Source organism: Phalacrocorax aristotelis, chromosome 15 (assembly GCF_949628215.1).
Source record: "Phalacrocorax aristotelis chromosome 15, bGulAri2.1, whole genome shotgun sequence".
Taxonomy (NCBI): Eukaryota; Metazoa; Chordata; class Aves; order Suliformes; family Phalacrocoracidae; genus Phalacrocorax; species Phalacrocorax aristotelis.
In genome coordinates, this window is record NC_134290.1 from 10,371,061 (window position 1) to 10,394,628 (window position 23,568).

The window sequence follows — 23,568 nt, forward strand, 5'->3', positions numbered from 1 at the left end:
GCGCGGCTTCGGTCCCCGCGGAGGGGGGTGGGTGTGGGACGTCTTCGTGCGCATGCGTGTTGCGTAGCTGTGTGAGGCGGCGGCGCCGGCGGCGGTTGGGAGTGGGGCTGGGCTGGGCTGGGCTGGGCTGAGCTTAGCTTAGCTTAGTTTAGTTTAGCTTAGCTGAGCTTGGCTGGGCGCGGTGTTTGGCCTCCGGGGGCTGCGGCCTGAGGAGAAATTACCTTGTCTCAGCTTTCCGCCCCCTCCCGCTCGTACTCCCGCTGGTAAAGGCGCTTCCCTTCAGGCGGCCCCTCGCTTCCATCCCGCTGCGGTTTGCACGGGTGTTCCTGTGGAGCTGGGCCCGGGCGCCTCCCTGTGTGAGCACGCTGAGGTGGCTTTGTAGGGCCCCGAGTGCTCGGGCGGGGTCAGTGCTACCTCGTCCTGGAGATGTGTGCGGCCGCGGTCCGTGGCCTCATAGTCTCGCGGCTCCGGCGTTGCCTTCACAGGAGCTTCCAGGACTCCCCTGGGAGAATGAGGGGTGACAGGGCAGTGATGTGCGGAGGGCCGTTCCTGCTGCTGACCAGCCTGGCATGTCACACCTGTGGCACATGAGTTTTTCCCTCACAAATATCCTGCAAACTGCTAATGTGAGGTTTTCTGCTGTAAAGAGCTGACTATGCTTGAAAACCTGATGACTAGTCATGGTAGTTCTTACACTTGGAGAGATCCCTTCAGCACTCAAGGGCCTCTGGCAGATTATTGCAAAAGGAGATGGTCTTCAGTTGAAATGTTTTCCCAGCTGTGTAAGAATAGGAAAATTTTTAAGAACTCTTGTTAAAGTTGAAGCAGACATTAAAAAAGTGTGGGCGGTCATTAAGTCTGCTTAAAATGTGTTCAGTACTGCACATTTAATTTTATACATGTTTACTTACCATTAGATGAATTTAACAAGGATTAAAATAACCGATAAAGGATTAGACAGATGTAGGCTAAACTATTTAAAGACAAAAGCAACGTTAATTAAACTGACTTAAGTAATTCGGATTAATCAGTGACGCTTCAGATGCTAAATGGAGAAAAAGATGACAGAAGTCTGGCTGGAGATGAGAAGAACAATTTAAATGGCAGCTCAGATCTTGATGATTGCCCACTACGCGCTTCCAATGAAGGCACAATGAAGTGCAGTTCACGTGTGGTGTAGCTAATGTTAAATGCACCTAAGCAGCTCCCTACAATCATGACACGAAAGTGATGTTTTTGATGCCTTAAGTCGAAACGATAGCTGTCAGGCCTGCGAGCAGAATTTATGATCATCCTCGACTGGGAGAGGTGAGTGATCCCACCGATGGCAATGATTCTTCTGACCGGCGTGAAATTAGCACACGCGGAATTATCTGCAGAACGCTGTTTCCCCAGATTTTTGCATGTAACATAAGGATCTCACTGAATGCACTTTTGTGTCAGAGATGCTCTTTTATCATTGGTAGATACTATTCCGAATGCAATTATATTTTATAATCTTTGAAACGTAGTTAGCACCTACTGGCATTTTGCTGTATGTCTTTATAAAATAATATTGCTTAATGTAACATTATAAGTTACCGTTATGGTGTTGTTTTTACTTGCTTTCTAATGGAGGGGTACAGGGCTTGGCCAAATTGTTGGTTGAGGGCTGAAGCACAAATTGTCAGGATTTCATCTTGTGAACAAGAAATTTGTGTAAATGTTGTTATATTTATTTATTTGCAAATATGACAGGTACCGCGTGAGTGAGAACTACAGCAAGAACTTGCTCCCAGGTGGAAATATTTCGCAAGTGTGTCTTGTTGGTATATTTGAAAGAAATTGAACTTTTGAATTCAAAGCTTTTTTTTTTTTTTTAACTGGGTCAAGTGTTAATTTAGACTGAAGGTATTTACTCTGAAGATTTTCTTTCCTCCCTGAGCAAATCCCAACACTTTGCTCATTAATATGTCTTCCCTCCCCCAAACAATTTCACATTTCTGGGTGAAAAAGGCGCTCTCCTGAGCTGCCCTTACAGTACCGCGGGAGATGATATGTAGGTCACTGGGTTTTAAAGCCGGTGCCAGCGGGAGCCAAGCTGCCCCCTCGGGAGCACGAGCACTCGGCCGCACCTTCCCACGCGCTGTGTATTCTGCGCCACCGTCACGGGTGGTTGCAGACAGACGCGTCCTCTTTGGGGCTGTAGCTTTGTGTGTGATAGTATTTTAACTTCCCCTCGGTGCGTGCGTTTGGCCGTAACTCCCCGAGGGAAGCCAGCATATTCTGCTAATTCGCACCGTGATCCCGCCGTGCTGGTAGGCGGGGCCAGTGAGAGATGACATTGTTTTCTTTGTCGCCCTAGGGAAGAGAATTACTTGGCTTGCTTTGCCCTCTAGTGGCGGCCCGCGCGGCTCCGCTGCAAACTCGGGTGCTTTGTTTAACAGACATATATGAAATTAATGTTAAAAATATCCAACCCCCAAAAGCGGAGCAAAACCACAGTAAAGGTGTTTCCAGCGCTTTCCCAGGACATTAGGAACAGTGCTCCTCAATTACTGCAAGAAGGAAGTAATCATTAGTAATTTATGAAGAGTTTTTTTCCAGTCACATCCTAGCGATGTGCAAAGAACAGTGTGAACTGGGGTGGAAAAATCACACCAGTGTCTGCCAAGGGCTCTGGTGCTCTTCCACAGAGCTTGTTGTACCTGCTGTGATGGAGGAGCTCATCGGCATGATGCCCGGCTGATGTCAGCCTTGTGCCTGCTGGAGTTTACAGGGGAGCACCTCGTGCACTCTGGTTGCCTTTCCGTGAAATGCATATGTATGGCTTGTTAGGGCACAGAGGCAAGAAATCACAGTGAGAGTGCGGAGCTGGTGCCTTTTGCCTTTTCTCAAAGTGCTTGTTTATGCAGAGAGCTATCACAACGTGGGGGTAGTAGACTGAAACACCATGTCTCCTCTGTAGTGACACTGCACTTCTGTCTTCAGGACAGCCCGGGAAGATGAGGCCATCCCTTCCGGGCGCTTCTTGCTGAAGCTGTGGGTTTTTTTCTTTCTGTTGTTCTTAAGGACAAGGATGGTTTTCAGTTGTATCACCATCCTGAACTGGCAGATTATGTTGCTGTAGGAATGCCTGAGAGATAAGCAGTGGCCTGTGGCTGCATATAAGCCTTCAGTGGGAAGCCATCCCTCACAATGCGCAGACCCACATTCCAAGCACGCACAGGGCGCTGTTAGACAGGTGTTAAAGGGGCTGACAGGAAGAAAGGCTAGTTGCAGGCTGTTGCTTAGTATAATTGTTCTTCTTCACGTGGAGCACTACAGGGGCCCTACGCGGTGACCTCCTGACTTCCATGGTGATGTCTGCTGACAGTGAGGAACTGTTCAGCGTCCCTCGGCCTGCGCAGCCTCTGGCCTCGGTGCTGCTCTCACCTTTGCAGTTGTACTTCCCTGATTTTGAAGTGCACGGGCTAGGCCTGTCGTGAGCTCCTGACGAGGGCATCCATGCTGGCGGCTGTTGGAGCTTCTCTGGTGAGGGGTCTGTGGCTTCGCTGTGGTTTTGCTGCCCTGTTACTGGAAGGGGGATGCGCATGAAGGGCTTTGGTGCTCTAGTGAAACACTTGAGTACGACCTGTTCTCCGGGCAAGCTTTGAGGATGGTATTAACAGACTTTAAATTTCAGGCAGGGACATTGCATCAGGCGGTCTAATAACCCAGCAGAGCCTTGCAGCCCCGCTAGGATTCGGGGTGCCCCGGGTCCCCGCGGTGCAGCGGCACGGCCTGTGCGCGCCTGTGGCGGCGGAGGCCGGACAGAGATTCGCCTGCTCTGCGGAGGGCGGCGCCAGGACCGCACAGGGCGATGCCGACCCACCCCCACACCGGACGGCGGTGGGGAATACGTCCCGCCGTCGTCCCCCCGCCCCGGTGCCCGCCCGGAGGGGACCCGCTCCCGGCGGGGCGCCCTACCCACGTGGCGGGGCCCGGCCGCGGAAGGGCGTTCCTTCCCGGGCCGCCAATCAGAACGCCGGTTGCCCTTCGCACGGACCAATCAGTGCTCAGGGAACTCTCATTTAAACACTGTTCGCGGGACCTGCGGCAATCTCCGTGTGAAGGGGAGAGGGCGGGGTGCGGCTCTGCACGCCAATCGGGGGGTGTGGAAGCGGTTATCGGCACACGGTTGAACCAATGGGGTTGCGGAAGGGAGCGCGGCGTCTCCCTGCGGAGCGGTTGGTTTCGGGGAGGGAGCTCTTCGGGGACGGTCGGGGCAACCCGGCAGCGGGGGGCTCCAGGGCGCCGGGCCGCGCCGCCGCCGCCGCCATGGCTAAAGGTGCGCGGGGGCGGCGGCGGGGAGGAGCGGAGCGGGGCCGGGGCGCGGCGGGGCTGTCGCGCAGGGCGGGGACCGGGCGGCGCGGGGCATCTTCGCGGCGCGGAGGCTCCTCCCGGGAGGCGCGGGGTGCCGGGGCCGGCGGGACTCCTCCCCCGCGCGGTGTGCGCAGCTCGCCGAGAAGGGGCTGGGCCGCCACGGCTCGCCCTGCTGCATCCAGCCCTTTAAACATGGCGCAGGCCGTAGCGGCCGGGCGATGACCGCGGGCGGCCGCGCCGGACATGGATCAGGCGCCCATCTTCCCCCCTTGCTCCTAGGGAAGAACATGCCCAAGGCCAGGGTGGGCGGCGCGGAGGAGGCGAGCCCCGAGAACGCCGAGAGGAAGGGCCCCGGCCGCCCCCGGGCCGGCGGGGTAAGCACGGGCGGGGCGGGCGGCTCCCGGGGTCTGCTGCACCGTCCGCTTCTCCCCGCGGTGCGAGCGAGCCGGTGGGCGGGCTGCCCCGGGGTGCCCTGTGGGCCCGGGCGCCCGCACCTGGGGCTTCCCGAATCGTTCAGAAATCTTTGAGTGAAGTCGGACTCTTGCCGTGTTTCCCCCGTGCCCTGCCGCACAGCCGCCCTGCGAGCGCGGGGCGCTGCCGCGGCTGTCAGCGAGCAGCCAGGCCCCGGGCTCGGCAATCCCCCCCGAGCCATCTTCCCCGTCCTGTAGTTCTGCTGCAGGCGACTGGCCGGAGGTTGTTCGTCACTTCGCGTTGAAATAATTGTGGCTATCGCATCAAATCCCAGAGGCCCTCCCCAGCTCTTCAAGTGCTGTGCTCTGCTGAGAAAACCTCCGCTCCCGAGGGTCTTAAGCCTGGCACAGACAAAGACGTGGCAGCTGCGTCTCGGTAGCGCCAAGAGCGCAGCAGGCAGGGAGCTGGGAATGAGGGGAGGAAGCTACGCTGGAAAAATAGTTCGTTTCCTGTTAATGGTGTATTGAAAGCCAGAAGGCTCTGCTGGCAGGTGGACCGCTGCAGTTCACTGCTTCTCGCTTTCTCCGGAAATGCCCACGTTTAAACTCTTTGCTAATCTTGAGAAGTTTGCAGTGCAGGGCTTCCTGCTTGCAGTTGTCAAAATGGAGTGTTTTCATAGTATTTAATCCTTAAAAGCCCCGTTTTGTTTTAAATAAGTGAGCCTTGTCTTTGATAGGTGTTTAGGAAATATTGGCGTTCAGGGGGTGTCTGACTTGCTTTTTCTCAGGCTGTTCTACTGCAGTCTTAATCTTTACTAAAGTTTGTGGACTGAGATTTGAGGGCTTAACTGGTCTTATTTTGTGTGTGAACTATGTACACGTAAAGCTTGTTATTCATGACTGTGCTAATTATTAAAATTATCCTATGTATTCTATTGTGTGCTTTATTTTTTTTAGTGTTTGTGTGACTATGTATACTGGAGTATTTGTTTACTCAGCTATATTTGAGCTATTTTTTTAACTAATGGGAACCTTTGTGTGTTTTTCTAAAGAAAAAAATAGATGCATGTTTTTGTTTTAACTGGCTGAGATGCCTGAAAATTGCTTTCAGTTGAGTCAAAAACTAGCCAAGACAAACTCGTTCTGGCCAAGTTGCATCTGCTTGTCAAGACATTGAGATTACAGTTGAAATCCATACACTGTGTAGTCAAACTTTGTGAGGAGGCAGGATATGGGAAAAGCAAAGGCGGCACGACTCTGCTAAACTTTGCGAAATTTGCTACTGCTCACCTTTGACGCTCTCCAAGCGCAAGGCAGTGTACAAACCCTGATCTCTGTGGTGTTTGACCATGCCAGAGGGTTTTACCATTTTCCTGGCTGGGCGTAAGTGCTTTGTGTAGATTCATCAACATTTCTTTTGCCATGAACAACTTTGACACTTAGTCTGTTATATATCACAAAATGAAAAGATAGCATTGTTTATCTCCTGGACCTCACTGAGAGGTGTCACTCAAGGTAGACTCTGCAAAACTGATTCCTGTCTCCTGTGTTGCACAGTAGACCATATAATGAACTGCAGTAACATTTGACACCTCATGAGAGTGTTTGGGTAAGCTCACACCTCTGTGGCCGTGAGAGTTATGTTCTAGGCTTGGGTGATTTTTGCTGTGTTGTATTTTTTTTTTGGCTTGCGCTCTTTGAGGATGCCTTCCCTGAGCTCCTCAGGAGGCTGTTTTTTGGTTTTCTTTTAGTACCAGAGTTCATACAGTGAAGCATAGGGTGGAAGCTGGAGTTAGTTATGACTACCCCATCCTGCCACATTACATATGAAAGTCCTTTTGGACTGAGAGCAGCTTGCATCAGTAAGGTTCTCTGAGTGTTCAGCACTGTTATGTTTTCACTTATTAGAAATAGCAAGAACAGCCAGGATGATGTATTAAAGCAGTGTAATTTGCATTAGTGCAGTCAGCTGTCAGCCCTGGTCTTTGTAGTGTGTTGTGGGTACCAACCTGATGTACCTGGCATCTCTGTGATGTACTGATTTCTGTGTGGGTCTGTTTTAGGAGAATGCGTTTATTGGTCAATCCAAAATCTGCAGCTACCTGAATCCTAACAAAACTCCTGGTGCTCGCCCTCCGCTTCAAGAGGAAAACTCTGTCATGTATCACGAGGTGAAATGTCAGGGCAAAACACTAAAGGAAACCTACAGGAAAGGAGATGGTAAGATTGATCTTTGGACTGCTTGGCTCATTAAATGTGCTCCCCCCACCCCCAGTCTGAGAACTTTTAATACACAGTCAAGAAGGTCAGGCAGCTCCCCCAGCCCAGCTGCTTTGCTAGTCCTACAACTCTATTGGCAAATTGGGGCTCTACAAAGATGCGGGTGTCCTTATTCTTTTCAAAACTTAGGTCACAGGTTTACCAGGCAATTCTGCCTCTCTTCTTTGGCTATGTTTGTATTGTCTCTCTGGACAGAAAAAGCTAATGCGTGCATTGTCAATATGCCCTAATCTCCCTGCAATTCCATTGCTACTCTGATTCTTCAGGTCAGTGTTTGGCAGTTTATCTAATTTTTTTTCTGTTTTATTACCTAAAACTGGTTTATTCTATAATTTGACTACTTTATGCTAATATATGTAAAGGCAATTAAAAGTCAAATCAGGTATGAGGTAGAGGTACTGGTAGAAGAAGAAACAATTCTTTGAGGTTTAGGATGAAATAAAGGCAGTGAGGAGGAGGAGCACAGATGGTGGATGCTGAGTGCCAGGCTTCCTAGATGCTTCATTGCAGTGACTAGAAATGGGAATGTTCCATAACTTAATGGAGGTGGTGTGAGGGGAAAGCTGGCTTGTGTTTAAAGGTGCAGTTAATAACTTTGGTGATTTGTCAAAACATTTTGATACAAACACTTCTAGCAAGCAGGTATTTTAAGTGCCACTCAACACAGGGAGTGTCAGATTTTCTGGAGACATAGTGCCTTTAGCTCCTCATTTAGCTCTTCAGTTTTGACAAGAAAGTGAAGATGGTTTTAGCTTGTCCCACTGTTGTGGCCTTGCAGCTGTGCTTCATTTCTCCAGTGAGACTGAAGCATCTGTTTCAGCAGATAGGACTGTTAAACCTGGTGATTTGCTTTAGATAAAAACTTTATTCAGCTTTAAGCCATGCTTACCTAGCTCTAAATCGGTTGGCTGAGGAGGAGGATGTGGTCATATCAAGGTGGGATGCATGCAGCCAAGAAAACGTTTGTTTTCGGCAGCTTGATAATTTAGTATGCCAGGTGCAAACTCTGCAGATGTTTCAGACGCTGCATTGAAGGTGCTGCCTGTTCAGGTTTGGAAGCTTGTCGTTTGCAAACCTAACATGACAAAGTACTTGGACTCGGTTTTACCCTTTCCCTGCTCACCCCTCCCTCTGCAGTATGTGCACTGTAGCAATGAGTAGGCAAAAGCTGAGTAACAGCCTACCTGGGTTCTAGCAGAAAGAGATTGTATCATTCCCTTCCTCCTTCTCCTGTTTGACAGACTAGGAACGTGGACTAGAAACCATTGGAATTCATTTAAAGCACTCTGGTATAGATGATCCTAAGTTCAGAGCCTTACTTTATTTTCCTGTCACCAGAAAAAAAGAATGGTGGCAATATAACTGAAGGTGCTATGAAACTAGAAGACCAGAAAGATAAAGAAAGTGGGTGCAATACTTCGGTGCCCTCCTCTGATCAAAACCAAGAAACTGTAGAAACCCAAAAGACGCCTCTGCCTTCAGGTTGTGCTGATGAGGCCAATGCAAAGCCAGCTCAGAAAAAGATGGTTAAAGCAAAACGTGGACCAAGGAGAAAGTAAGTGATTTCTGAAACTGTAAAAGCTTTTCTTCTGTGTGTCGTTTTGCACCAGGAGGCTTTGATCTGCGTTTCTCCTTCAGGAACTACAGTCAGACCTGTAATTAATGATACTCTTGTTTTGTTGCCTTTTTAAAGCAAATGGTTATGTTGGGGGAACAAATCTTAAATGAGACTTCTTTGTTTTCTCAAGAATAATATGTCTGTAAATACGAAATAGCACCTGCCTTGCAGAGGACAAAACTCTTGAAAGCAAGGCTAGTATACTATCTCAAGTGAAATACTTGCTGATCACCTATAGAAAAAAAAATTAATGAGCCTTTAAGACCTGCTTTTCTGTGGAGAAATGGGAATGTGTCTTGTCAGAAACAGAATATTAGATTAATTACAGTTGGAGGCTTCCCAGCTAAGCTGATACTCTTTCACATGATGTTGGAGTGATGTGACCTAACATTAATGAATTCCTTGCCAAGCAGTTTTCATGACCTAACTTTGAGTGCCTTCTGGCCAGGCACACAAGGGGCTTCAGGCTTGTAATGTGACCTTCAGGTGGCTTCCAGTGGCATCTCATTGTTAGAGAATTAGTGCTACAGTAAAGGAAATAGGGTGGGGAAGAAAAGGGGATGAAGGTTTTGGCTTGAAGTGAAGAGGACTGATAAGAAACACTGATTCATATTGATCACCTTTCAACATACCAAGCCGAAAATAAAAATTTCTTGCAGATATCTCTGTCCTAGATATGTAACTTCACAAATAGTCTGAAATACGTATATTCTCTATTTTTCTTATCCTTTAGAACACAAGGAAGAACACCAAATCGTAAGGTGACAGATTATTACCCAGTTAGAAGAAGTTCCAGGAAGAGCAAATCTGAATTGGAGGTAGCGCTTCTTGTTAAAATAACATCACTGGTAACGTTGCTGGATAATAGAACATTTGAGGAAGCGTGTAACTATCTGTAAATGGTTTCCATTGGCCTGATACAAATAGCATTGTGCACTGGAAATACTGTTAAATTTGAAAATGCTAATCCAGTTCTTCTAGGGCAGAATCTAGCTGCTTATGTATTTTGGTGGGCAGAAATCTGTCTCTTTACCATTCAGTTTTGCTAGGAATATGGGGTGGTTTGGAAAAAATGAGTGTCACTGGCTAATAATTTCCTTTTAGCTATAGGATAAGCTACAAAAAACCATCAACAATACTGTGGTTTTGTTCTTGTTTCCCCTGCAGACTGAGGAGAGGAGGAAAATAGATGAGCTAATTACAAGTGGGAAGGAAGAAGGAATGAAGGTAATGGCAATACCAGCCTGAGTAGCCATGTGCTGTTTATACAGTATCTTGCTGATAATCTGTTTAAGCAGAAAGTAGCAGAACTCAGTCTCAGAACTGCTGCAGTTCCTCACAGTAAAATGGAAGTGTAACAGAACTGGAGCACGCTGTCTTTCCTTTTGGATGAGCAATATTTGGCTCTGAAGAATATGTATGTCCAGCCTTAGTCATAAATATTGAGGGGCCTTTACAGTCTTTACTGAAAATGCACTTGGTACCTTTAATATCTAATTTCTTGGGTTAGCTTCCAGAAATGGGGTATGATATAGCATCTTAATTGTCATATGTTATAAAGGTAACACCCATGTATACTGTATGTACGTAAGAAGTTCTCTTAGCCTGTTTACAGCCAGTTGCTGTGGGTCTTCGTTATGGTACTTGGGATAATGGGTTGCACTGGGTTTCTTCCCACTGCTAGCAAGTACTAGTTATTGGGACCAAGTGCTTACCATTTGGGTTACACTGATGGCCTCTTTTAGAATTTAAAGCAGAAATGGCTCCTGGAAGTGCAGAAAAGCTGTGATTCTTGAAAAGCAGCAGCCTGTAGTTAATGCTGTCACATCTATGACAGTGATAAGAGAACTTTATTGAAGTTGTCCAATTTACGGGGGGGGGGCAGGAATAATGTATACTGGTGGGTGATGTTATTTCTGTGATTGATCTTTATGTTCCTCTAACTTTTTAACCTGTGCGTGCTAATGGTGATGGTGCCCCTTAAATGCAAAAGCTAATTGCCTCAGCAAATAGATAGTCTAAAAGTAAAAAAATAGATAACTCTTCTCTATGTATGGTTTAATTAAAATAATTCTTAGTTCTTTGATTAGAAGACTTTGTATCAAAATACCTGGTAACTCACAGGGTGTTTCCCAAACTCATCCTGTATTTCTTCCACAATGCTGTGCATTGTGCCTCTACGGCTTTGTCTGCAATACATACAAATACCCTGCTGTGGCATTTTCTAATGACAAGTCACTTTTTTCCTAGTAAACAGCATATCTGCAATCATAGAATCGTTAAGGTTGGAAAAGACCCTTAAGATCATAGAGTCCAACCGCTAACCTATCGCTGCCAAGTCCACCACTAAACCATATCATGTAAATTTACAATCATGTAAATACTTTTTAATTTCCCAGCTGATTTTCTTTTCCACTCAACAGATTGATTACATCGATGGCAAAGGGAGAGGAGTAATCGCTACTAAACACTTCAATCGAGGAGAATTCGTAGTTGAATATCATGGGGATCTCATAGAGATCACTGATGCTAAAAAGCGAGAAGCTGTGTATGCTCAAGATCCATCCACAGGCTGCTATATGTACTATTTTCAGTACCTCAGCAAAACGTACTGGTAAGCTTCTCTTCCCTTAAGCGTGATAGTTGAGCGACAGAGGCTTTGAATGCTGCTAAGTCTTTTCTTGTTTTCATGCAAATTATATTTTAATGGGAACCATGAATTAGGAAATCTTTTTGGAGCACTGTTTTGTGGTCCTGTACCTTCAGGCTAAAAAGAATGGTAGGTGACTCAAAAGCCCCATTCTCTGAAGTACAGCACAAGCTATATGGAGAGTTGTTTGCTTGGATGAGGCTTCTGGCTCTGCCATGGACTTCTGCCTAAATTTATTTGCTTCTAACTCAGGAAAAGTAGTTAATTTTAAAAGTATTTTGTTTAAAAAGCAGTATGGGCAAACTCACTGGAAGAGAAGCTTTTCCTTCAACTGTCTTTGACTGGGTCTCCTTCTTTCTCTGGTACCTGACACCCACCCTGTGTGCATGCTTTATCTGTGTCTTTGCTGTGTCATTTGCCCCAAACTTCAGTTCTCTCGGAGCAACTACTTGGACTATGTCCTCTTCTCTTTGGCTGATGTTACTGGATACTGGAGTGTGGGTCACTTAATCTGAATATTAATTTCCTTGAAGCACCCTATATTGTGAGTGCGTGACTTGAGGCTGGATGCCATAATGACAGCTGCCGGAACAATTCTTTGTGCAATGAGAGGCACTAGAGCTTTAGTATCCAGGTCTCTGTAAGTTGGGTATGTGGTATTTAGGCATTCTCAGCCTTCTGTGTGAGCAGAGACTCTTGCTGGCTTACTTGGTGGATACTACTTCGCTTGGATACAGCTTTCTTAGGGGAGGGTATTTAAGGCATCAAGGCTTTCTGGTGGTGTTCTACAGCTGGATTCTGCTATTCCTTGTGAACAGTTAAGAGCTGCTTGGAAACAGGCAGCTCAAAAACATAGTGCAAAATTTTCCATTTTCTGGGTTTTGTGCTAACTTAGTCCCCCAGAATTGCTTTAGTTTACCTACATTGCCATATTTTGTGCTGTCTGTTTTAATCATATGAATATCCTGTAATGTGTTTTTCCTTCATTTTTCAAGCCTTGTGTGGATTCCTCATTTTTTACCTGATTTGCACTTTGGTTTTGGTCCACAAACGTGAATGTGTGATATGCAGCAATCCTGTGTTCTGTTATTGTTCTTTCAGTGTTGATGCTACAAAAGAAACAAACCGTCTGGGAAGACTGATTAATCACAGCAAATGTGGCAATTGTCAAACAAAGCTTCATGACATCGATGGTGTGCCTCATCTCATACTGATAGCTTCCAGAGACATTAAAGCAGGTGAAGAACTGTTGTACGACTATGGAGACAGAAGCAAAGCATCCATTGAAGCTCATCCGTGGCTGAAACACTAATTCATCTTCTTTGTTTGGGTTGGGTTTTTTCGGACTGAGTGCTCTACATGGAGTCAGTGGACTTTTTTTTTTCCCCTGTCCTCACTTCCCTCAGCTTGCTTAGTGGACTGCTTATGGTGTTCTGAGCTCCTTAAAAACTACCTTTTTGCTTAGCAGTATTTAAATACCTATTGCAGTTTTCCAGGCAGCCTTGAATAATTGATCTTAGATTGCCAAAACTTCTATATCACGAAAGGAAACCCTCCCTAAAATTTTAATACTTCTGCATAGTGACCAGTGCCACTTGAGCATGCAAAGACTTGCACAGAAAATCACTGGGGTTGTGCTTCTGCTTTTGCAGTGAAATCTCATACTCCATTTTGCGGGTTGATGAACTTGGCATTAGCTTTATGACAGCAGATGTACTCCTGTACTCTGCCTTGTACATCCAATGGCTTGACTGGTTGTCAGACTGCTTTATACAACTCAGTGCTGACAGGCTTCTCTAAGATGGATGCTACTGTTGTTCTCAAACAATTTGTGGTAGGGATCCAGTTTTTCCAGTGTTGTATCTCATGTTGGCAATGAACTTTAAATGCACTGGTGCTGAGGGAAATGGATGGTCAAATTGGCTGCTTTCTTCAGAGAAATGACTCCAAGCCAAATGAGGATGGGTTTTGATAGACTGGGATATGTGAAGATAGAACTTCACAGTGAGAATCAATGTTTGACATAAAATATTTTCCTAAAATTTAAGATGGTACCTTTTTATAGTTGATGGCTGATTCGTGGAGGTGTCTCCCAGAGGATTTTAAAGAAGTAAAAGAAAAATCTCTCAAAAAATCTTTTTACCTTCCTATGCTAATTAGCCACATCAGAAGCTATTTATTTACTGTGAACGCTTGAAGTGGAGCATGGCGGTTCTGAAAATAGGAGTCATCTTCATGTGCAGCTTCAAACTGTGATGATGGAGTTCATGCAGTGAAGACAGTAGATTCCTTATTGCCTGGTCCTGTAGGTCTGTCCAGCATGGTCTGGTCCCACTGTCTACATGGGAGCGGAGTGCTTAGCATCTTGCGGATGTTTGTCATGTTACTGTTGGAGAACCAAATCTGTGATATAGGCGGGCAATACAATGCAGGTCCTTTATGTTAAAGATGAATTCTTATCAGTTGGAATTTTTGCCAAGGCAGGCTTGGCATGTGTGTAGATGAAAATGGCTGTGAGCCATCAGCCACGCTTGCTGCTGGAAGATGTCAGCAAGGGATCTGTGGCTCTGTGAACGTCTTCTGTTCCTCATGTCTTGAAGGCTGCTGCTGTTCCAGCTAATGCCCTCTAGGACAATCTTGTGTGCTTGCCTATGTGATAGGTCAAATAGCAACAACATCCTGGTTGTATGCTCCAGCAGCAAGAGGTGGCTTAGCGATGTATTTTTTAAATTAAAAACTTGAAGACAATGTCTCTGTAAAATAAAGAATATATTTATTATTGAAGTGGCTGCTATAGTACCTGTCTCCATTGCAGATCATTAGCATTTTGAAAGAAAGCTGTGAAAATTATTAGCCATAAAATGCTCTATATTATTTACCACTTAACACAAGGCAAGCTCATCAAAGACAGCCTGTGTGTTTTCACCATTTCTGAAGAATTAACTGGAGACCTGTTACCTTACCTGTACTGAGTTACAGGTAAGCTTCGTTGGATGACTTGAGTTGGCACTGATTTTTCTCTGGTCTCAGTAACAGCCTCCAGCAGTGTGTACAGTATCCTGTCGTACTAGAGCACTTCCCTTAAGTCAAAATTGGAATAAAATGCTTTTTTTTTTTTATTTAAACGCTTGTTCTCTATCAGGTCAAATAGCTTAAAACCTCTCTGTTCTTCAGCATCACTTTTGTAAACAAGAAAGGGGAAGATCTCTCCTTATTTTACATAAAAAGAAAATTGTCTTCTCTGAAATGCTTAACTGGTAATCAAGTAGTACTGCATTGGAAGAGGGTAATAAAGCTGATGTTGCACTGCATATGTATCCTTTACTTTTCTAGGGACTGATATATCCTATATCTATCAAAACACTTTTCACAGAAACATGCCATTTGGATTTTTATCTGTCTGCCTATAAAGGAAGGTTTAATCTTCTAACAGGGTGTAAATCACTTAAGAGGGAAAGATGCTCTTGGGTTGGGAGCTAAACTGCTTTTGTCAGGCTCCTGGGGCTTTGCTGGAGGCAGCAGGGTGGCTCCAACAGGACTGAAGCTGCTGCTTCTGTAGCCATAGCCAAGGAGTTGGCTCCCCTTTTGAGAGAGAAGCTGTGCACCAGAGGGGACGCAGCTGTGATGGTTCCAGAAAGAGACTAACCCAAAAAGGTTAAGGTGCTCTCCTGTCTACTGTAACTGGTGAGCTCCCATCTTGTTCTTGAGAGAAAAAAAAATCTTAAATGGTAAACTGGAAAGAATGATTGCAGCTTTCAGTATTGTCTCCTTCAACTAACTGCAAGGAGTGGCCTAGAGCTATGTTAGTCTTCTGTGCCTCTGTGGCAGGTGGGTTTATTAGCTGAAGTTGTTTCATTAATACTTAGTAGAGTGATTAGTGTGTTTTGGGGCATAATTTCCCCCTCCCCTTTTTAAAGGAGATTGGAAAATATATCCCTGGATAAACCACAGAAAAGGATGGAGTTCAGAGCACATTAAAACATCCCTTTTCAGCCCAGAGGTGTGTCCTGCCTGTTGCTTATGCATGATTGGTTTGGGTTTTTTTTTTCTCCTCTAAACACAAAGCCTCTGCTAAGGAAATGCAGTAACTTCCTTCCCTGCTACCATGCTCTCAAAAATACATTGTGGGGGCATGGGCAAAGCTCATTAATATTTCGAAGATGGTAAAATATCTTTAGCAGTTCTGTACCCCGGCTAAACCAGCCTGCATAGGTCGGACATCTTTGATGTTGCCTTTCTAATGTAAAGTTGCTAACACATTCTCTCTGAAAGGAAAATGCAGTTCTGCCTTGTGCTGTGCATTGTGCATCTGAGCAGATGTGTGAAGTGTTCTATATTTTTATGTTGCTAGCGTATGAGAATCAAAAGATTTCAGAGCCTGCTTTCACTTCTGAAGCGAGTAAGATCACAGTTTGATACCTGTCACTGCTCCTTTTATGTCTGTTCAGACTTTCCGCTGTTGAAATTCTTCTCTAAATGTGGAACCTAATTGGTATATTTCAAGCTTCCTTTCTATTCTTCTGCTTGCCCTATATGCTTCCACCAGTGATAAATCTCATTACTTGGGTTAATACACAGCTTGTGACAGCTGACTGAAAGAACAGAGCTTATGAAAAATTCAACGGTCTACCACAGGAGACCTTTAGCTGTCAGAAATGAAATGTTTGGTGCATTTGTTCCAGTTTGAGCATGTCTGCACCTCTGGAAAGACATTAGTCCTTCATGTGGGCAGAGCACCATGCAGCAGCTCTTCTTCCCTTGCTGCATTCTTCTCTACCGGCTTTCATCTCAACCCCAAACGGCCACTCGTGTCTGTGCAGGGGTTTTGTTGTCAGAGCCCAACTGTGTCTTCCTTTGGTGGGGTGGGGTGTGACAGGCTGCTGCTGCCTGTGTATTGCCTGTCTAATGCAAAGAAAGGCACAGAACAAAAAGCAGTGCTGGGGTTTGCCTCAAGTGGTTCTGTTTTGGTGTCAGATAATTACTTTCCACATAAGAGCAGTGGGGACTGCAATCTGCATGGATTCTTCTTTCCCAGTGCTTCTTTATGAATGCTCTTGTGAATGGCACGTGTCTCTTAAAAACATCTTCATCTTGCGAAGTCATTTAGGCTGAGCATTTTGATAGGTGGAGAGGGTAAATATATACAAATCATCACAGGCTGTCGTAATAAGAATAAAAATCACCTTCGTATAAACGTTTATTCTCTACGTGTGGGAAATGTCTGGCTCGTATCTAAGAAATACAAAAAGCATCTGTTGTAAACAGTTTCTTAAACACCAAAGTAAAATCTATTCTGAAAGAATATTATACAACCCAATTTTTATGAGATTGCTTATTCTCTACAGTAGGAGTGATGCTGCTGCCTCCCATCGTTGACTCCCCTGATGCCTTTGAGGCTCTCATCAGTGCCATTTCTGAACAGAAGTGGTTAAGTTCTCGAGGATGCTCATTTTCCATGTTTAAAAGAGAACCTAAAAATAAAAGGACAACAAAAAGGAAACAATAACATACAACTGGAAAAGAAGGAACACACAGCGAGGTGGCCGTGGCAATGTGTTCTGCTATTTTCGAGAACTTTAGGGACGCAGACTGAGCTTGTGGGTACTGCATACAGCTGCTTCAGACAATGTCAGCAAACCTCCAGGGACAGCTGGCGTGTTCCCACAGCAGAGTCTTAATGTGCTAGTGGGGGAAGCCAGTATTGCATAGTTTCCCTCTGAAATGCTTATTTTTCCTAGAAAAAAGTGACGCCCCGCTTGCCTGGGTGGAGGTTGCCTTCCCGTGGAGTGCTTTTTCCACAGGAAAGGATTTCTGTATCGCATTTTAATTTTACAGGGAGAGGATTGGAAAACAGTATCCAGCCAATTTGGCCAAAGTTCAAAATTCATCCCTGGACTCGCTAAGTATGAAGCATGCCATATTCTTTCATATTCTGCAAAAAAAATGCTGACAAACTTACAGCCGTTTGATGATTGTCTTCTCTTCGCTGTCCTTGCTCGTGCCAGGGCTATGGCCACTGGCTTCTTTTTCCAGTCCTTCAGTTTGGTCCCTTCTCTGTGAGATGATCCCACTGGGAAAAGAAGTGATTTTGTTTAGTTTTTGTGGGTTTGTGTGTAGCATGGCACTGCTGTGTATGTTAAACCCTCCGCTGGGCAGCCTTGGACATGGGTGAATGTGAGTTCACAGGACAGGGATGGCAGCCTGGCCTATTGCTTGTAACGAATTGCTCTTATTTAACCTAAATACTGCAACGCAATTTTCCTTTGGCTATGCTTCAATGAGAATGCTGAAAAAGTAACAAGCTGACTTCTCCAGAGAGGAAGAATAGCAAATCATGACAGAAGTGAAAGGGGAGTGTAATTACACACTGGATTTATACAAGAGTACAAAGATCTGCACCACAGTAGGGTGCAGACACAAATGGTGAATTTCTGCATGGGTGGATCTGAGGTACCCTCCTTCCACACAGCCACGAAGGCTCATGCCACACAGCTGGGAACAGATGGGAGATTCCCAGCTTCCCTGCAAGGCCAGGTGGCTGTTCCTCTTTCCATCCTATAGAGGAGAAAAGAAAGTCTTTGCCTGAGCTGTAGATTTTGTCATCCTACTTCTATGCTGCTACGTTCTACAAGGTTGTAACCGCCTACTTTAGGCAAAAGCTTCGGTTTTACCAGATGTTTCCTGTGCTTGGAATTGGGTTAGGTTTTACCAGCTTGCATACTGCACTATGTTTTCACAGCATGCCAATTTACTGCCCTGAGCTGGCCTCAGTTATCTTGAGAGCTGAGTGGATCAAAGCTTGTGACTGCAGTAGCTGAAGGCTGAAAGTACCTAAGCAACACTTGTCTGGACCTTGGAAATAAAAATACAGGAGACTATATAGAAACTGGTGTGACATCAGGCATGTGATAATTCTGAGGCAGATTCTCCTCTTAGAGGAATGGGACTATGAACTGTTTGGTGACACTGCAGATCTCTAATATCCACACAATAACTTCTACTCAGAAATCATGATTTAAAATGCAATTCCCAAACATCATCAGTCATTTTAAGCTGTTCTCTGTGAGGATGTCAGTTACCTTGTGCTACATAGAGCTTATTTCCAAAATACACAAGACATTTGAGAACATACACTCGTATTTATCCTCTTCCTCTGCACAACTACTCTTTATGGCTGTACAATTATAATTAGGCTTTTATGTGACTGTTTAAAGGGAAGATGGTTTTTGGCTTAAGCTGTAATGCTGTACGAGGCGAGAACCACATAGAACTACTTCAACTGAAAGGCAGCCTTGACCCCACTCTCTAGGTGCACAGCACTGTGATGTAAATCACTCAAAAATTGAAAACATTCACACTGTTAATTTTTAACTTGGCCTGTAACAAGTGGTGTAACACAGCTGGGAAATCAAAGCAAGAAGCCATTCCCATGGCTGCACAACGAAGGCAGGCAGCTAGGCTGGGGACGCAGTACCTTGCTGTGCTAAGTGCTGTGAGCAGTCTGCAAACTGACTTCTTGGATTTAACTTTAACGTCTTGGCTTAACCTGCCTGTTACAGACAAGGCAAAGGGCGGGCTTACTTATCTGTGGGGTTGTTGGTGGGATATCTTAACTGAAATCTAATGTGCTCAGACATTTTGTGTCTAGATTAAGAAGGAGTTTCTTGCTCCAAAGAGTTTATAATCAACCTGATAATGAGGGGCAGAGGCTGGGGGAGAGCAGGCTTGGAGGTGAAGGAATTTGTAGCACCAAGAACAAGGCCCTTCCTGCATCCCACCCTTTGGCTCACACTGATTGTCCCAGGCTGGTCCCTTCCAGAAAGACCAAAACCCTCCTCTGAAGGCACTTGTTCTGCACAGTTCAAGTGCCTTACACAACCCTCTCTTGGCAGTCTTAAAAAACCCCACAACTTATCTTGAATGATGACAAACGGGCTTAATATTCTGCTTTCTAGATTGATGCCATACCCACTGTGGGAGCAAAGAAACAGTAGATAAGCCAGTGTTCCTGACAGCAAGCCAGAGGAGGAAGGAAACTTTGACTAAAGCTGAGATGGAAACCCCCACGTTCTTTGGTGTGTAGTGTTGCTTTAGGCAAGAACGGTACACATGCAACTTCTGCAACTGCATAGATGAATTCCTGTGCCTGAGAACCCAGCCTATATGTAGAGTGCGAGTAACCATATGTAGGCTTACAGCAGTACAATTATGGGAACAGGCTGCGAACTGTGCAGAATAAGAGGGAGTTTAGTTTTAAAATTATGTTGTATAGAGACTTAATCATTCCCCCATTTTTCTTTGCTCATTTGTAGGCTCTTAGGAGTGCAGATGTCTCTCATATGTCTGGACAGTACCTGCCTAGCGCTCAAGCCTGCAATACTCTGATCTGGTAAGCTCCCAGACAAGAAATAATACTTATTAGTTCTTTGCTGATGTCACGATATACCTCTTATAGCACTGTAGCTCCTCTTGCACCACGAGAAGCTGAGCTTTCAGCTGGTTACGCTCTTGCAATACATCTCGCAGCTCCTGCAATGTGAACCGGGGCCGATTTGGATCTGTGAGGTCTATTACCATTTTATCTGGTCCAAGGCTGAGCTGTAAAATAAACGGTGGTCGTCATGATCTTATAACCTTCAAAACCAGGGCACTCATAGAGTAAAAACTCGGAATTTTATAAATATGTAGTAATTCTTAGAACTAGTGTGAGGTTATCACAATCCTGTTTTTTTCCAAGCAGTTAATTATAGTTTTTCATATTGTATTTGTATTCCCTTGGTGTCTGTATTTCCCAGCCAAGGATAGGGCCCAACTGGACAGGCTCTGAACAGAGCTAAGAGCAGTGAATTCCCAGGTAATTTGCAATCTAGTTTACCAATAAGCTTTTATCTGCTTTTCTGATGATGAGAAAGGCTGAGCAATCTGTCTAACGTCACACCAAAACTCTGTGGCAGAGAGAGGTGAGAAGCAAGTTCTCCTTTCCTAATTTAAGACCTTTGCAGTAATGGCTTTTTTGGTCACAGACGTCAGTTTACTTTGCACAGAGTAACAAAACTTCAGCGTTCGCATCAATGGCAAATTGCCTTTATGGGGACAGTGCTGTGTAAGAGCTGTACAACAGTGGATATGTACTCTCTGGGAATCTGTCCGCGTGTGTCTGAACTCCTCTGTCAGCACAGCACGTCGCTGAGCTGAAAGCATGGTTAATCGCTAGAGTGAAACAGAAGTGAGGGATCCACAGCACTGTGACTTGTAACAACCCTGAGGGTCTCTGCTCTGGAAATGGCTTCAAGGCCTTCTACAAAGATGTGCAGCAAAGTTTCTGAGATTCGTTCTGCTGCAGTAAAAGAGAACGGCGATGGCAGCAAGAGTACCCTTCACTCCATCTGGTGTTAGGGTGGGTTCCACAGCCCGCATGCGGCCAAGTGAATGAGCCACGACCTATGCTGGGGAAGTGGCCTCAGTCCCACGCACCACCTCGCAGCGCTGACCCCGCGGCCCTGGCACCCACCTGCTGGGCGCTCCCCCGGGACCCCTCTCTCCGCAGCGCCTCCAGCTCCCGCCGCAGGCTGTCCCGCTCCATCCGCAGCTGCTCCTCGGCGAGGCTGCTCTCGCTCACCAGCGCTTCCAGCATCTCCAGCACCCTCACGATCCTGAACTGCAGCCGGGCCAGGGCGGCGGGCACCCGCGGCCCGGCGCTGAGCTGCAGCAGGTCCCGGCCCACCACGGAGGAGATGTCATAGACATCCCCGGTCGTCAGCTGGAAGGGGCTCTTCTCCAGAGCCCGCTCCGGCCCGCCATCCTCCTCCTCCTCCTCTTCCCGGCCCTGCTGCATGCCCGGCGCGGCCCGCCGCTAGCTTCCTTCCCCGGGGGAAGGCCGGGCCGGGCGGTGCTGCGGCGGGCGGAGCGACCCCTCCCGCCCCCGGCCGTTTCCATGGAGGAGGCCGTGGCCCGCCGGCGCTTCCCGCCCTGCCCCTGAGGGGAAACCGCCGCCGGGGAGGGGCTGGCGGGGTCCCCCGGCGCCGCCAGCCGAGCTCCGACCTCTTCCTCGGGCTTGGCACCGGCACCGAACCGGCACCGAACCGGGCCGGACGAGGAGAGACGGAGGGAGGTAAACGCATCAGCTATTCCTCAGCGCCACATTCACCACGCGGCAGGGCGAAACGCACCCGGGAACGGAAGGTGCAGGCTGGCGACACCTCCACCCACTGGGGAGCGGGGAAATTTGGTTAAATAAACGCCGGCTCGGGCCGGCTCCCCCCGCCCCGCTCCGCCCCGGCGAATCGGCCTGTGCTGACGGGAAGAGCCGCCCTCCCGCCGCGCCGCGCCGAGCCGGGTGAGGTGGGGTGAAATGAGCGGGGGTGGCCTCGGCCGTGGTTGTCTGGCGGGGGTCCCGGCGGGCGTCCCGGCGGCCGCGGAGCCGCCTCAGGCAGTGGGGACGGGGCAGGGCCGCGGGGGAAGGCCGGGAGAGGGAAGGGGCCGCGTGGCTCCCTCAGGCCGAGGCGAGGGAAGGAGGCGCGGGGGGGGGGACGGGACGGGGCTCCTTCAAGGCGGGGGCGGATCCAGCCTCCGCGACATGGGTCTGCCCGGGGAGGTGAACTCAAAACAGCGATATTGCTGATTTATTTAAGTTTGTCAAGCTTCTGGGGATATTTTGGGTGACAAATACCATACAGCAGTGTTGAAAGTGCTTCTTGCACTTACTGCCCTTCTTCCTAAAATACCTGTGTATGTGTGTGATGCATGTTGACGGTTGGACTTGATGATCTTAGAGGTCTTTTTCAACCTTAATGATTCTATGTTTTTTCCCCACTAGACGATGAATGACTGGGCCCCCATAGCAAAGGAGTATGACCCCCTCAAGGCTGGGAGCATTGACGGTACAGACGAGGAGCCCCATGACCGTGCCATATGGAGGGCCATGCTGGCACGCTATGTACCCAACAAGGGAGTTACAGGAGATCCTCACCTCACCCTGTTCGTAGCAAGGCTCAACCTTCAGACCACAGAAGAGAAGTTAAAGGAGGTCTTTTCCCGGTATGGAGACATCAGAAAGATCCGTCTGGTTCGAGACCTGGTCACAGGATTCTCCAAGGGTTACGCATTTATTGAGTACAAAGAGGAGCGTGCTCTCCTGAAGGCCCACAGAGATGCCAACAGGCTGGTTATCGATCAACACGAGATCTTTGTAGACTTTGAACTGGAAAGAACTCTCAAAGGATGGATTCCTCGGAGGCTTGGAGGTGGTTTTGGAGGCAAAAAAGAATCGGGGCAGCTACGGTTTGGAGGACGGGACAGACCTTTCCGAAAGCCCATCAATTTGCCAAACATGAAAAATGAGTTCTACGGAGAAGGATCAGCAGAGAAAAGGAACTGGTCTCGTGAAGGAACAAGGGACTGGAGAACAAGGGACCGAGACCATGAAAGGAGCAGAGACAAGCGATGGCCAGAAAGGGACCGGTCATGGGCTTGGGGTGAAAGTGAGAGAGAGAGGGACTCCAAAGAGGAGAGGAGTAGAGGGAGGGAGAGGAAGGACAAAGACAGGAAGGACAGGGATAGAGACCGGAGCAGGGAAAGAGATACCAAGAAACAAAGAGACGATGATAAGCATCGATAGGTGATAGTGCCTTGTGCCTGGGGTGTAGTGTCTACCCTTACATCCATAACGTTTCAGCTGTGCAGATGTTGCCTTGCACCTGGGGCTGTGAGCAGCATGCCCTGAGCAAGGAGCTGTTACTCTTTTGTGCCTGTGACTCTCACTGGCCAGCTCTTTGTAGCTCGGTTGCTAATGCAGTTAAGGTATGTGTTGAATTGTTCTTCAGAGAAAAATAAACTTCTGTGTTAATATTTTCAAACTGCTGAATGCTGTAAGAAACGCACCACACGTACAGGCATCCCACTGAAATTGAGTACATGCCTCGTTTGATACCCACATGGCTGCCTGGACTGGGGCTCCTGAGAGAGCTCTGTATTTCATTATTTACATGCCAGATGTCATTCACTTAGTGAGACAGATGCCCTTTATGACATAGTCACTTGTTGAAGAAATAATGAAATAGCAGCAAATAAGCTTATGAAAAATGACCAAACAGGAAGCTGATGGGAAGTGACTTTATTTTCTTGAAGACACTGGGACAGGTGAGATGTTTAGTAATACTATGTCCTTAACTCCTGTGAGGTGGGAGAGAAACACATAATAAGAAGTCTTTTTTTTTTTTTTTTTACGTCATGGCAGGATGTCATTCCCTTTCATTAGAGCAATACGC

The 23,568-nt window shown here is 46.9% G+C and overlaps 3 protein-coding genes across 6 annotated transcripts; 2 read left to right on the forward strand and 1 right to left on the reverse strand.

Annotated features, from left to right (window-relative positions):
- The first annotated feature begins 70 nt into the window (after positions 1–70).
- Positions 71–14,613, forward strand: KMT5A (lysine methyltransferase 5A). The gene is given in 10 exon segments (XM_075110341.1): positions 71–3,958; positions 3,960–4,130; positions 4,132–4,309; positions 4,624–4,718; positions 6,818–6,974; positions 8,373–8,589; positions 9,386–9,470; positions 9,820–9,879; positions 11,076–11,266; positions 12,404–14,613. Coding segments are annotated over 10 exon segments (1,482 nt in total). The 5' UTR covers positions 71–3,841; the 3' UTR covers positions 12,615–14,613.
- Positions 14,614–16,469: 1,856 nt separating this feature from the next.
- RILPL2 (Rab interacting lysosomal protein like 2) lies at positions 16,470–21,278 on the reverse strand. Its single transcript, XM_075110362.1, has 4 exons — positions 20,814–21,278; positions 19,749–19,900; positions 17,262–17,372; positions 16,470–16,773 (listed from the first exon to the last, which is right to left on the reverse strand). Exons 1-4 carry the CDS (start codon positions 21,135–21,137, stop codon positions 16,749–16,751), a joined length of 612 nt encoding a protein of 203 aa, XP_074966463.1. The 5' UTR covers positions 21,138–21,278; the 3' UTR covers positions 16,470–16,748.
- A 6-nt stretch (positions 21,279–21,284) lies between these two features.
- Positions 21,285–23,157, forward strand: SNRNP35 (small nuclear ribonucleoprotein U11/U12 subunit 35). 4 transcript variants are annotated; one of them, XM_075110359.1, is made up of 2 exons: positions 21,285–21,638; positions 22,119–23,157. In XM_075110359.1, the coding sequence occupies exon 2, from the start codon at positions 22,122–22,124 to the stop codon at positions 22,917–22,919; it is 798 nt and encodes a 265-aa protein (XP_074966460.1). In that variant the 5' UTR covers positions 21,285–21,638; positions 22,119–22,121; the 3' UTR covers positions 22,920–23,157. The 4 variants fall into 4 exon arrangements, with proteins under 4 accessions (XP_074966460.1, XP_074966462.1, XP_074966461.1 ...); XM_075110361.1 differs by having other exon boundaries at positions 21,302–21,413; XM_075110360.1 differs by having other exon boundaries at positions 21,415–21,484.
- The last annotated feature ends 411 nt before the right edge of the window (positions 23,158–23,568 follow it).